Raw genomic sequence first — 13,794 nt, 5'->3', positions numbered from 1 at the left:
TATGGATAATAAAAACAAATGAGGAATAAGATAAATGATACCCGTTTTTAATCAATAAATGGAGATTTTAATTGGATGAATAATAAAATCTCATAGTTGTGTTATAAAAAGTTGTCAACCAATTACAACAACAACAACTATGATTTGATTTACATTCCTATGTAAACGCATGAACCAAACACACCTAAAATCCACCTATACACTCATTTAACTCGATCTCAACATTTTGAATCTTATCTATAAAGAAATCAAAAGGCTAATAATAGGGCCATTTTACAACAAAGTTTCATAGTCCAAAACTTTCCAAAATATCTTGCAGCTACCTAAACAATAACTAGTAGAACACAAATACATACAAGTATACAACCATGTATGAATGCAAACTCATTTCTTGGATAAAAAAAAACTGAAACTACGAACTGGTTCCACTGATGAAGTTGTATACATTGGTGTAAATAGCTATACAGCTAGTTATGATCGCTTGAACGATCATGATTGTCGCTATAATCTTGTCCTTCCTTGTAGATATTCCATGGATGTCTCTGCCAATTAGACGAAAATAAGGTAAGCCAAAGGCAAACTAATCATAAATTTTTAGTTAAAACGAAGTTAGGAATACCCAAAGAATACATGTTACATAGGAACAACCCAACCAAATTGTTCCAGTTACATTATTGATTTGGTAACAAGATTTTAAGTTCGACTACCCAGTGAAGTGACCTATTGATTTTCTTGGTTTGAATCAGTTAGTTATGAATAACCTATGTTGACTTAACATCTAACTAGAGTCAGAAGGCTGTGTTTAGCACATTGACCCACCCCACCGCGGACTTAATTTCTTATGGGCTTTTTCAAGCCGGTTCGCGGATTAGGGTTTATGCAATCCTAGCTCGCCCCATGCAGGTTGGTGGGCCCGACAGCCTTTTATATATATAATCCATATCTTTTTGTAATCTTAACCCGTCTCACTGAAGGTGGGTGCGAACCAGGCCCCGGACTTCAACCTACTTTGAGAATACTATGTTTAGCTATGAAAAACCTATGTTGTTTTAACTAACCCACTACCTTCACTCAAAAAAGAAGTTGAGGAGTACCTTATAGCAATGGCGCCGGGGAAGATGAAGGCGAGACAGACAGCAGAGGTTGATCCCATGAACTGGAAAATGTACCAGATACTAGGAATCACCATAGCAGCAACATAAGAAAAGGCCAACAAGAACAGCGAAAGCGACACGAATCTGGCCGTGTCTGAGGCCAAACCAGGCTTCTTGGGGAACAACAGTTCATCAATGTTGGCCCTCAACGAGAAGTTCAGCAATGGAAACACCAGCACCAGATGCAGCGCGTAGCTCAGCCGGACAACATCGTTCAGCAATGAACTGATCGCCGAACCGGAGGATGTCTGATCGAAGTTTACGAGGATGTCTGCATTGATTGATTCTCCAAACAGAAGGTACCCGAAGATCCCAATCGTGAAGTACAGGCCAGCACAGAGTAGTAGTGAGATCTTGACAGCAGAAGCCATGACAGAAGGTTTCCCTATCTCAATTCCAATAGGATGAACTGCACATATAATTTTTTAAAAAATTAAATGATATGTTATGTCTAAATTAAAAGTCTAAACTGGTTGTTAAATTACAGAATATTAGTTTTACTTTGGATGAAATGCAAATACAAATTTTAAACAATTGTACGGCGGCGTGTTCTGTCTTAACTAATAGTCTAAATTGATAATTAGATTACAGATCAGAATACCAATTTGAGCGAATTGAATCGCGTTTTCTGTCAAAGTTTAACTGATAGTTGGACTATAAAATGTTAGTTTTACTTAAGATGAACTGCACATACAAGTTTTGAATAATTGAACGAGGTGTTCTATTTTAACTAATAGTCTAAAATGATAAGGGTGATCTATCATACAAGTTTTGAACGAATTGAATGGCGTGTTCTGTCACGTCTAAATTGATAGTTAGATTGCATATTATCAGTTTTAGTAAGGATGAACTGCACATACAATTTTCGAATAAATTGAATAATATAACTAAAAATCTAAACTGATAGTTAATTAGGGAATTAGAGTTTTACTTAGGCCGGAGACATAGTACTAAACGAGAATACGATGATTTTGGGTGAAAGATTTACCATTGAAGTGAAATGTGAAGGCGGTAACAATGACTGGAACAGCTGTGAAAAGCTGGAAGAAGGAAGCGGTGCCATCCAGTTGTGGGAGCATTCTTGGCGTCTCGGTTTCGCCATTAATGAGGGCGTAGATCGCCATCACTATGCATATTCCGACAAACACAACTGCTAGGAGCACTGCTATGGCGGAACTCCACCATAATGACTCTGCAACAACATTTGATGATCTCAATTCAATGAGCAAATGAAAAACATCATTCATTGATGTTAAATTAGTTTAAGGTTGTCGTCATATAATACTGACCTACGCGGCGGTACAAAACCAGAGGAAGCATGATGAAGATGACGACCAAAAAGATGGAGAAAGATCGCGAATTCCACCAGTGAATGCCAAACCATTCTTGCAAAATGCCCATGTGTTCTGTTCCGTTCCCACAGAGAACATCCCCTGACACAAAAAATATTAACTTAGTAGGTTTGACTAGTTGATAGCAGTAACTTTGTAAAAAAGTATTTTATAAATGAATTATTAATTGATAATTGATTACATGTAAAATTACTTTCTAAAAAATAAGATGTTTTAAGCAGCTTTTTAAATTCTAGCATTTAGTATAAAGTAATAAGTTTTTCTAAAAAAAAAAAACTAATTAAATAAACACTTATATTAATTATTTAACTAAGTCAAACAGCTAATAATTATCAAATAAACTAAAATTAATTGATAAACTAACTATGTTACCAAATATCGACTACGTGAACTTATGACTGCTGGATCGAGGAATATCACAATCCTTAAAGTTATCGAATAAAATAGAAGTTGAATCGAAATTGAAGTTCAAAAGAAACTATGTATATATATAACCAGATTAGTATAATATAATCCGATGATGCTTACCGATGATAATGAGGTACATGATTAGGCAACCAAGATTAGTAATCATAATACAAATTTGCAGAGCCACAGAGCCAATCTTTCCGAAGCTCTCCTTCATCAAACCCGCGTAAGTCGACGCGCTGCCGGCGTGCGTGAACCTCAGCAGGAAATCAACGGAAACATCCACCAGCACGGCCACCACCACCGTCAAAACGAACGCCGGAATCACGCCGAGCACCTTGAGGGTGGCCGGAATGGACATGATTCCGGCGCCGATGATACTCGTCGTCACGTTGAACACCGCCCGCCATATCACTACCCTCCTCTCCGCCGGCGTGTCTCTCCTCTGGAGCAGCGGCGCGTCGGCTCCGATCACCGGCGACATCCCGGAGAGCGGAGAAAATGGCTTTGCGCGTGATTTTTCTCCGGCGGCGGCGGCGGTGGTGTCTGTTGAAGATTGTTGTCTTCATCTTCCATGATTATATTGAACGTGAAACTGTGTCGAATTTACGAAAATGTGGCCATTTGCGGCGCGTAATGAACAACGTTAATGTGGTCAATTTGGTAATTTGGGGGATGAATTTGGACGGGATTTGATTAAATGAATCTGGACGTAAAAATGTGTAAGGTGAATGTTACATTCGACAGCGAAATCTTCCTAACGTTAGCGACTGGATTACTAAAGGATTACTAAACTAATATTTAATTAAGTTCGAAATTCAATGAAAGACTGAGAGTAATCTTTTGACTTTTTTTATTTGAATATGCTTATTATGAACTTTGATTTGTTTAAATTTTTATGATATGTAAAATTTATCTAGTGCACACTGCACACATATAATAGTTGTGAATTTCTATGGTTACTAAAAAGATCTTTAATTAAATTTCAATACGTTTTTGCATTTTTGCCCTACACGTTTACATTTTTGAATGGTCAATGCTACTATAATTAATTTTGACTGATTTTATTTAAATCCAGTTGGGCATAAGATAACCAGAGTCATATATTCCACTTCACTGTCATAATTACACTCCTATACATTTATAGAAATTCTGGAAAATCACATTACATACTTTCCAAAAGGTTGCATTTCCAATCCTAATAGTCCCATACCCCCGACCCAACAGAACATCTTGGAGGATTTAAATCATGATAATTTAAAAGAACACAGAGGCTAGACCTTTGTTAATAGGGATGACAATGAGTCGGGGTGAGACCATTCTTAAACCCATTCCATGAATTTTATTTTTTTTTTGTTCTGTATGTTTAAATGATCAAGGTTTTCTAACTTCGTTGGATTATATCTTAGATCTCATGAATTTGTCTATAAGTCCATGAAGAGGTAAGCCGAACTTATCCAACATTAACAACACGTTTGGTTCACAGAATGAATTTGGAGAGAATAGGAATACTATTCCATAAAGAATGGAATAGTTAAGGAATAGAATATGAATTGTATTATAGTGTTTGGTTGGCTGAAGGAATAGACTTGGGAATTGTATTCCAGCGTTTGGTTGGTTAAAGGACTAGAAATGGTATATATATTTAAAAGACATAAATGCCCTTGTACAAATTATTATTATTATTATTATTATTATTATTAGTATCATTATTATTATTATTATTATTATTATTATTATTATTATTATATTAGTATTAGTATTATTATTATTATTATTATTATTATTATTATTATTATTATTATTATTATTATAACAAACCTGTATAAACAAGGTTGTTGCCACAGTCATCGGATCTTCCCCTCTTTCTGTTTCGTCCTCTCTCCTATAAGCATTTTGTTTTCCTATGCACTGCAAATTCATATATATGTATCAATTTCTTTTTTTCTCTCCCTGTTCGTATACACCTCATCTCGTAAAGAAACGCATTTACTAAAAAGGGTTGACAAGAAAGTTTGCTTTCAATTATTCCCTCATCACAACAGCCTAATTCTGATATCATAAGGTTAATCCATTTCGAATTCTATTATTGGTTTTCGATTTTTTCATATTTTGATCCTCGAATTTTTACTGTTGGCGTTGATTAAATGTATTAACCCTAGCAATATGCTATAAACCCTAGCAATACACATATAAAACCTGTTGCTGTTGCGGTTGCGGCGTGGTGCCACAGCAGTATAAGTATATATATATATATATATATATATATATATATATATATATATATATATATATATATATATTGAGGGAGTTTTTATATATATATTTATATATATAAATAAATTATTGGTAAAAAAAAAGTTTAGAAGAATATTTTGAAGAAGAATTTTAATTTACAATGACCGAAGTGAGATGCTTGCATGTGATATGATGATAGAGAGAAAAATGAGCGTAAAAAATTAATGTTTAAAAAATGGCAAAAATGGAAATAAAATAAAATACCTATTCTTGATAAGTCGATAATAGGCTAATATCGGGGGGGGGAGGGGGGGTGGGGGGATGCTTGTAATAGTTATTACCCTTGCAAGGGTAATAGCTNATATATATATATATATATATATATATATATATATATATATATATATATATCATTTAGTAGTAAAATATTTAGTAGTATTTATGTTGAAGATGAATATATATTTTTTAATTCTTATAAATTAAAAATGAGGTCAAGAATTTTCCGCTCTCGGATAATCTTCGTGGGGATGAGGATGAGGAAATTTTTTTCATTCCCGACAGGAATGGAGACAGAGATGGGAATTGGGAGAGAAAGTCGGGAGCGGGGATGGAGATATGCCCCACCCCCACCCCGTCCCGTTGGCATCCCTAATCTTAAGTCATGAATTTAAGAGTGCAACTCCAAATTATTATATTATATCTATAATCTATAATATAATAATAATAAGACTCAAACCTCACCTCACCAGTCATGCACCACTAAAAAAAAAGTATAAATTGCAACACTCCATCCATTAGGAATTAAGTATTTGAGGTCATTAAATTATTAATTGTTATAGTACTGTACATGAACATCATTATCCTTGTCGTGGTGTAAACAATGGAAAACGCAATGTTTTTGTTTTTACTTGAAAATTTTCAGAAATAAATAAATATATAAAATCAAGGAAAATGGAATACTATATATATATATATATATATATATATATATATATATCATAGTGACAAGCCAGGCAGAGACACGTGATGTGTTTGGCTTATTCAATGCACAATTTCAAATTTGATTTGTCCTCTCCAAAACGAGGGCAGCTTTTTTTTTTTTTTTTGTAACTTGAGGTTTTGGTTTCAACGGTTAAAACGGGTATAGTGGTAAATTAAGTCAACTCACCTCCCACTTAATGAGAGATTTAACATCAAATTGCATACTTTTATGTAATGCGTCTAACATAAATTTTCACACAAACTTTCAATGATTGTAACAACAACCGAATCATCATCTTACCGCTAAAAGTGAATTTTACGTGAAACATAAGATTTAAGGTGGAAGATAAAAGAAGAATTGTTGAGGGAAGAAAACAATGGGAAATAAGCATTTTAGTCCCTCAATTATTTCCCAATTGTTAATGTAGTTTCTAATTTTTCAATTTCAACTAATTAGAATTTCGAATTGTTTAAAATTTCGTCAATTAAACCCTTTCAAAAATCAAATTGATGAAATTTTTAAATGTGAAAATCACCCTGTTAGTCCCTAAAAGGATTTAATTGACGAGATTTTAAACAATTCGATAATCAAATTGGTTGAAATTGAAAACTATGACTACATTGGCAATTGAGGGACCAAAATGGTGGTTAACTCAAGAAAACAATGTCATTGGATGCCGGCAGTTGAAAGCTAAGAAGTTAAACAGAGCACAAACGACATCGTTTCGAGCAAACCCGTAGGCAACAATTGGAGCCATTTCGAACGGCGTCGTTTAATCGCTAGCAGTTTGTTGAAATCCTGCCAAGTTGCTATATGTTATTTTAGTATAAATAAATTAGATTTTCAGGCTTTTATTCGGTTAGATTGTTAGCTCCATTACTATATCTCAGTCTTGCAAAAATCTCGCTTAGGCGCTGCCTGGCCACTTAGCGTATCATTATAATTGGTGATCTAGGCGGCCGACTAGGCAGCCTAGGCGCTGACCACCAAGGCCTGCTAGGTACCAACTAGGTCGCATAGTCGGCTGATTAACTATTATATTGTTCCATTTTTTTTAAATGGATCATTTCACTCAAAACGACATCGTTTTGAGCTTAGTAATCCTAAATTGTTCAAACTTTATATGTTTTTAGGTTATTATTTAATATTTTAGTATTACCTGTTAAAGTATTAAATAATTTATAATTATTAAGTCTTAAAAAATTTTAAAAAAATAATTTAAAAAAAAATAAAATACATGGACGCCTAGATGCCAATTAATTGCCGTTTAGGCGTCCCCAAACACCTAACAATTTTTACAACTATGCTATATATACACTAAGAGGTTGCATTGGAGATTTATGCTGGGAAATTTATGCAATTTTGTTTTCTTCTTCTCATTCTCTCTCTTTTCTCCTTAAACTTTAGTCTCTTCTTCTCCCTATTTTTGCTCTTTCCCTTCTTTGTTACTGCAAGTTTCCAGGAGCGTTACATATACATATAACATAATACACCACACTAAAATAAATATATAATAGGGTCAACGTATAAATATAAAAATTTTAATTCTCAAAATATAATAATAAAAAATTAATAACTCTTTGTTTCATGAGAACCAAAAGTGCAAACCAGAGAATGAGAATTGAAACAGAAAATTGAAAAAGTCCTAATTTCTTTCAAATAATTTTTCCTATTTTCTTGCAATAGCTATAGAGTTTCATAGTTAAGTTCAAAACGTATATATTTTTTGTTGCGTTGCTTCACTTTTTCAAAACATTAGTACTTTGCTAAATATTGTTGAACCTTCTTATAAACGCTATAATATCATTGATGTATGGTCTAACATGCATTTTTCAATATCCAAGAGGTTGAATTCAATCTTTTAATGTAATTTGACTCGTGTACATTGTAACCCAATTGAGTGGCTTAAGCTCAATCTATAAATGCATTTGTAATTTCTAACAATTTATAAATTTATATTTATATATTATAGAAAGTAATATTAAATTTAATACATTGACACCACTGAATTTAAATCATGGCTCCGCGACTGTTAAGAGACAAAAGATAAACGAAAAATACTACATAGAATTCGGGTCCATAGCATAATTTGCCTAATTCTTGTGTATAGTGTCGATTTTCACTATTACTCAAATTCATTACGTATATTATTATTATTTTACCTACTCAAACTCATTTGGAATATGATTATCAACTACGTAAACTCAAATTATTAGAGTTCAAGAAGGTTAAGTAATATCCTTAAATAATAGTTGGAGTTAGGTGGAGATTAGAAACCGTTCGAGTGGCAAATCTTTAGAGCATATCATCAACCAGGAACATGCTGAGTTGGCAGTAAGGATTTGGATAGAAATCAATCATTAAAAAATACGGACTAAAGCTTTACCAGACAAGTGTGGGGCATCCAATACTAGAACAGATTTTCAAAATTATTTGGCCATGCTTCACCTAATAATTTGATTTAAAATTTAAAAACAAAAATACTCATAATCATACATTCTGGGTGAAACATATATTGTAACTTTAGTTGGTGAAAGATCACAATGAGATAAACTAACATTGTGATAAAACAACTTAGGTCATCTATAACTATCGAACTTGAAACCTTATAGTTATCAAGTCAACTGTTTGACCAGATTAGCTGGGTTGTCTGCCGTCTCTATCATCGTTGAAATAAATCGCTAGACGCTCCTCATGCGCTCGGGGACACCTAGCGCCTAGACAGCCTAGTTGGTGCCTAAGAGACTTAGACAACGCTTAGGCAGCCTAGTTGACCGTCTAGCCGACCAGTCGCCTAGACCACCGATAATGGTGATACGCTAGGCGGCCGGCTAACACCTAGCGTCTAGGCGAGATTTTTGTAACACTCGTCTCCACTCCACCCAATATTTTAAAATTTAATAAATTTATTTTACAGGAGAACATTGTGATGATTAATTAGAGCATCTCCATCTGTGGAGATTGGAGAGTTCATGTCAGTGTAATAACTTCACCGGCTTCAATGAGCTGATGTAGAGGCAAAAACAAGAGAAGATAATTCTCCTGCAAACATTGGGTTCATGTCAGAACCAAGAAGAGAGAGAGAAAAAAAAAAAAAAAAAAAAGAGAAGCGCCCAACACGCGCGTAGGGCGCAACATTGCGCCCCAGCGGGCGCGTCAGAGTGGCCGCCAGCTGGCGGCCACTCTAACTTCAAATACACTTTTTATTATTTATTTTTTTTGTTCTTTTGTCAGATTTTTTTTGTTTTTCCTTTTTTTCTTTTTCTTCTTCCCACTTTCTCTTTCCTAATTATACTAACAAAAACTCTTTAAATACCGTGAAAAAACTCCACTGATAAGGATGCTCTTATATATAATCGGCTTTAACCTATTTGCTTACGTATTTTCCTCATTTTTTTGTTTGTTTGTTTGTTTTTTGTTTTTTGGAACATCATACGCAAGAATAAAAGTTACACCAATAAAGAAAACGATACAAAAGAAAAACAAAAGTTGACTGGCACTCTAATTAATGTTTGACCTGCGTGGTCCATCTGTCTCGAGCATATGGTCTTATCAAATTCATGAGACTATCCGATGACTCATTCAAGAATTATATAGTCTCCAAATTGCAAACTTAGTTTAAGTTTGACCAAGCGATCAATACATTTGTTATTTTGTGTAACGTGTGATACACTTTTTTTTTGAATTACAAAAGAAATTTATAATCACTATTCAAAAATATGCGCCGAATAAGTTATACTTAAAAATAATCACAATTTAGTCAAATTATCTAATTTAAATATAATCGGGTACCATAGAACTACAATTAAAATCAAAATCGTATGGATAGCTTTAATTTGGTCAGGTTATGGTTCCAATTTCTAAAATATAGAAACCTAAACTGTCTATTTCAGTTCATAATCGTGTGATTCTAGTTTCAATTTAAAAAAAAAAAAACCCTTAAATTTTAAATGAAGTGCAATCTCAAAATTATCAAAATCATTTTATTTAACTTAAAGTTCGAATGTTTGGTAATAAAGTTGTTTTAGATTTCTTTTTTTAAGTCTTAAAAATTTGAACTTGGATAATTTTAAATTAGAAATAATAAAGCTATTCTTTAAAAAATAATAATAATAATTAAAGGTTGAAATTGAACCATCAATTTAGAGGTACCAAAATTGAACCTTTCCATACAAGATTTCAATTTTAATCCCCTAAAACATTGAACCATAATCACCCGTGGAATTGAAATCAAACCGCGATTATGTCTAATCCAACCTCTCCGGACTTGTGTTTTAAGAAATAGGATTTAGAGCTAAAAATTTTGGTTGGATTTTTGTCACCCAAAATTTTGCAATGGCCTTGCTCTTATGACAATTAGGGGTGGGAATAGGCCAGGCCCCTTGTAGGGGCCTATGTACGGGCCTAACTAAAGCCTAGTTAGGCCTAGCTCGTTTAGTAGAAAGGCCAGATTTGAGTCAATTTTAAAAGCCTATTTAACTAAACAGGCCAGACCTATATATACTAGGGTCGGCCTTCAGGCCTACAGGCTTGGCCTATATATATATATATATATATATATTTTGGTTCAAATGCGGCGGCGAGCTCCGGTGCGGTCGTGCGACCTAATCAGCACCGTCCAATTTCATTAATCTTACTGAAATTCGCGTATGTTTAAGTGGGGTTATTATGGTAATTTTAGTATTTATATTATATGAATTAGAATGGTGCATTTTAGTACATAGTGTGGTGCGTTTGAATACATGTTGTGGTGCGTTTTATTACGTATATTGGTGCATTAACTGTGTTGTAGAATGGTGTGTTTTAATCTATCCGTTGGTGCATTTTCATACGTAGAATGATGTGTAACTGTGTTGTGGAATGGTGTGTTTTAATATGTCGTCTGGTGTATTTTAATACATTGAATGGTGTGTATTTTAACATATGGGTTTCTAATAAGTGTGGTGCATTTTAATACGTATAATGGTGCATATTTTAGCACATGTTTTCTAATATGTGTAAATAGTGTATGCTTATAATCTGACATGAGGCACGTTGTGGTACATTTTAATACGTAGAATGATGTGTTTTATTAAGTATATTGATGAATTTTAAGTGAATAGACGCATTTGGTATATTGTGTGGAATTGTGTGTTTTATCGGTCATATGGTGTGTATAATGGTGCATATTTTAGCACGCTGTATGTATTCTTATTGTTTAATTTTTTTATTAACTGTTCTTACTATCATAATATTTAATATCGCAACTTAATTGTATGAGTTGATTGTTTATTATTTATGATACTATATAGGATAACAAATAATAATACAATTTAACTTAGATATTTTTTGTAAAGTTTTTACATGTATACTTTAAAAAGCTTAAAAATGGAGGCCTTAAATAGGCTCAAAGCCTATTTATGATCTATTTTGAAGCCTTTTTAAAAGTCTATATGTTAAATAGGCTTTTAAAAAGGCTTCAGGCCAGGCTAGGCCAACGGTAGGCTCATGCTTGAGCCTAAAAAAAGCCTACATACAGGCCCAGACTCAGGCTCAGGCTTTAGATTTCCATAGCAGGCTCATGCCTAAATTTTTAAAGCTCGGCTCGACGGCCTATTGCCACCAGCAAATTATTGTGTGGACCATGGTCCACACAGCTATGTTGACCATAATCAAATGTACATTTTTAATGTACTAAATGTACATTATTTTTGTACTGAATGTACATTATTTTTATATTGAATGTGCATTATTTAATAGTATGGTCCACACAGCCGTGTGGACCATAATGATTGCTTTCCACCCCTAATGACAATGATAAGGCTGGATATTTCATCATCTTCACTGTTTAATTGTTTTCTTAACACATAAAAAAATGACCCAACTGGATTAGCTTGTGGGCTTTGGCCCGTAAATAAGTTTAAAAGGCCCTAAGGCCTTGATTGATAAATTATTGGGCTGAAAATGACACGGCTTAAAAGAAAACTAAATATATTGCAATTTGCAAAGATCATTGATGTTGTCAAAGAATATGACAGCAGGACCCAGCTATTAGATTTGACTCTACTCATTTTCCAGGGCGGTGAATCATTATTGTGTGAATTATGGTCCACGTAACGACAAATTATTATATGAATTATAGTTCACATAGTTATGTGAACAATAAATATGTATTTTTTTTTTACGAATGGTCCACATAGCTGTGTAGATTATTGTTCATGCAATAATGATTGGCCTTGTTTGGTAAATAATCAGCCTATCAGCCAATTTTGGCTTATTTGACCACTATTAGTTGTTTGGTTAATAAGCTTTTTTTAACTCCAAAATGCTAAACTTCAAAAGGCTACTCAAAGCAGCCTTTTCAATTAGCTTTTTGAGAAAAGAAATTATACCAAACAGCTATCAGCTAACAACTAATTTATCAAACAACTTTCTATAATCAGCCAATATTATCAACAAATCATTCATTCTAACCCAAACAACCAATCCAATCAGCCAACAGCCATTTACCAAACAGGGCCAATGTAACACAACTGTATTGGCCGATCGAATCTTGAACCCAAAATGAATTATGCCTACCAAAAAAACATGATTCTTGTTGCTAGGTATCAACGACCCGTCCATGAAATTTATCCTATTATTGGACTTTGTTTAACGTATTCAACAAAGGTTTCAACTAACTACACCCACCCATCAATCAATTTGTTTATTTGGTCTACTCTAGAATAAGACATTGAAACCGACCTACGCTGTTAAATGGTAACTGTTTTAATTTTGTTCCCATCTTTATTAGTAATGTAACAATGACATATACTCTTTTAATGGATAGATAATATATTTTATGTTCAAACTTCATTAAGTTAAGTTTGAATTGAATGAATACAATGGGACATAATTAAAATTACGTACAACATTATGTTGAGGTAAAAATAGTTTAACTGATCTTGAAATATTTAGTTAACTCGATTTTTCGATTTTCTTTGCAACAAGTCAAACAAGTTAATGGCAGTTTTTGGACCTAACCTTCCTTGCTTAGACCTTTAACTTGGACATCTATTGACATATGGAGCACTTGAAATTCTCACTAACATCCATAACTACGAAGCAAACAGTCTAGAATCACGTCTAAATCATCTTATGTGTTGTATACTATAGTATATAACAATTTGGGACTATAATATCTATAAATAACACATTATAATTCAAGAAATAAATTTAAACTTTGCCAAACTCAATATGATACCGTTATTGTAGCCATGAGCTACCAAGAAGTGTATTTACTTCCATTGCTTTCCTCAATATCATTCATCTATCATGTTGATACATAACATGTAATTAATATTGAGATTATAATGCTTCAATTTTAACTTAATTCACCATAACCTCTTCAAGAGTTTCAATTCCCTTAAGATGCCATTTTTTCCCCAATGATTCTACCTATCAATGCAAGTAAAGTAATATATAATTGAGAAGTTTTATTACATTTATTTTACTTGTTGACATAATAATAATATATTACTCCGTAATAAACAGTGAGTAACTTTTCATTTTATAAGTGAGTAACTTTTTATTTTTTCTTGATAAAAGAATCAAATAAACTCTCAAACTTTATGTGAAAAGGTAATTAACCTCCTAAACTTTTAAAAAGCAGCAATTAAATATATCAACTTGTCATTTTGTG

At 33.2% G+C, this 13,794-nt stretch overlaps 1 protein-coding gene across 1 annotated transcript; it reads right to left on the bottom strand.

Moving 5' to 3' along the window:
* Window positions 1-71: 71 nt before the first annotated feature.
* On the bottom strand, window positions 72-3,473 carry LOC116020034 (amino acid transporter AVT6C-like). The gene is made up of 5 exons (XM_031260484.1): window positions 3,035-3,473; window positions 2,444-2,587; window positions 2,143-2,346; window positions 1,095-1,563; window positions 72-542 (listed from the first exon to the last, which is right to left on the bottom strand). Exons 1-5 carry the CDS (start codon window positions 3,396-3,398, stop codon window positions 413-415), a joined length of 1,311 nt encoding a protein of 436 aa, XP_031116344.1. The 5' UTR covers window positions 3,399-3,473; the 3' UTR covers window positions 72-412.
* Between the last annotated feature and the right edge of the window lie 10,321 nt (window positions 3,474-13,794).

The sequence above is a fragment of the Ipomoea triloba genome, chromosome 5 (genome assembly GCF_003576645.1).
Source record: "Ipomoea triloba cultivar NCNSP0323 chromosome 5, ASM357664v1".
Taxonomy (NCBI): domain Eukaryota; kingdom Viridiplantae; phylum Streptophyta; class Magnoliopsida; order Solanales; family Convolvulaceae; genus Ipomoea; species Ipomoea triloba.
This window is presented reverse-complemented; position numbering and strand designations above follow the sequence as displayed.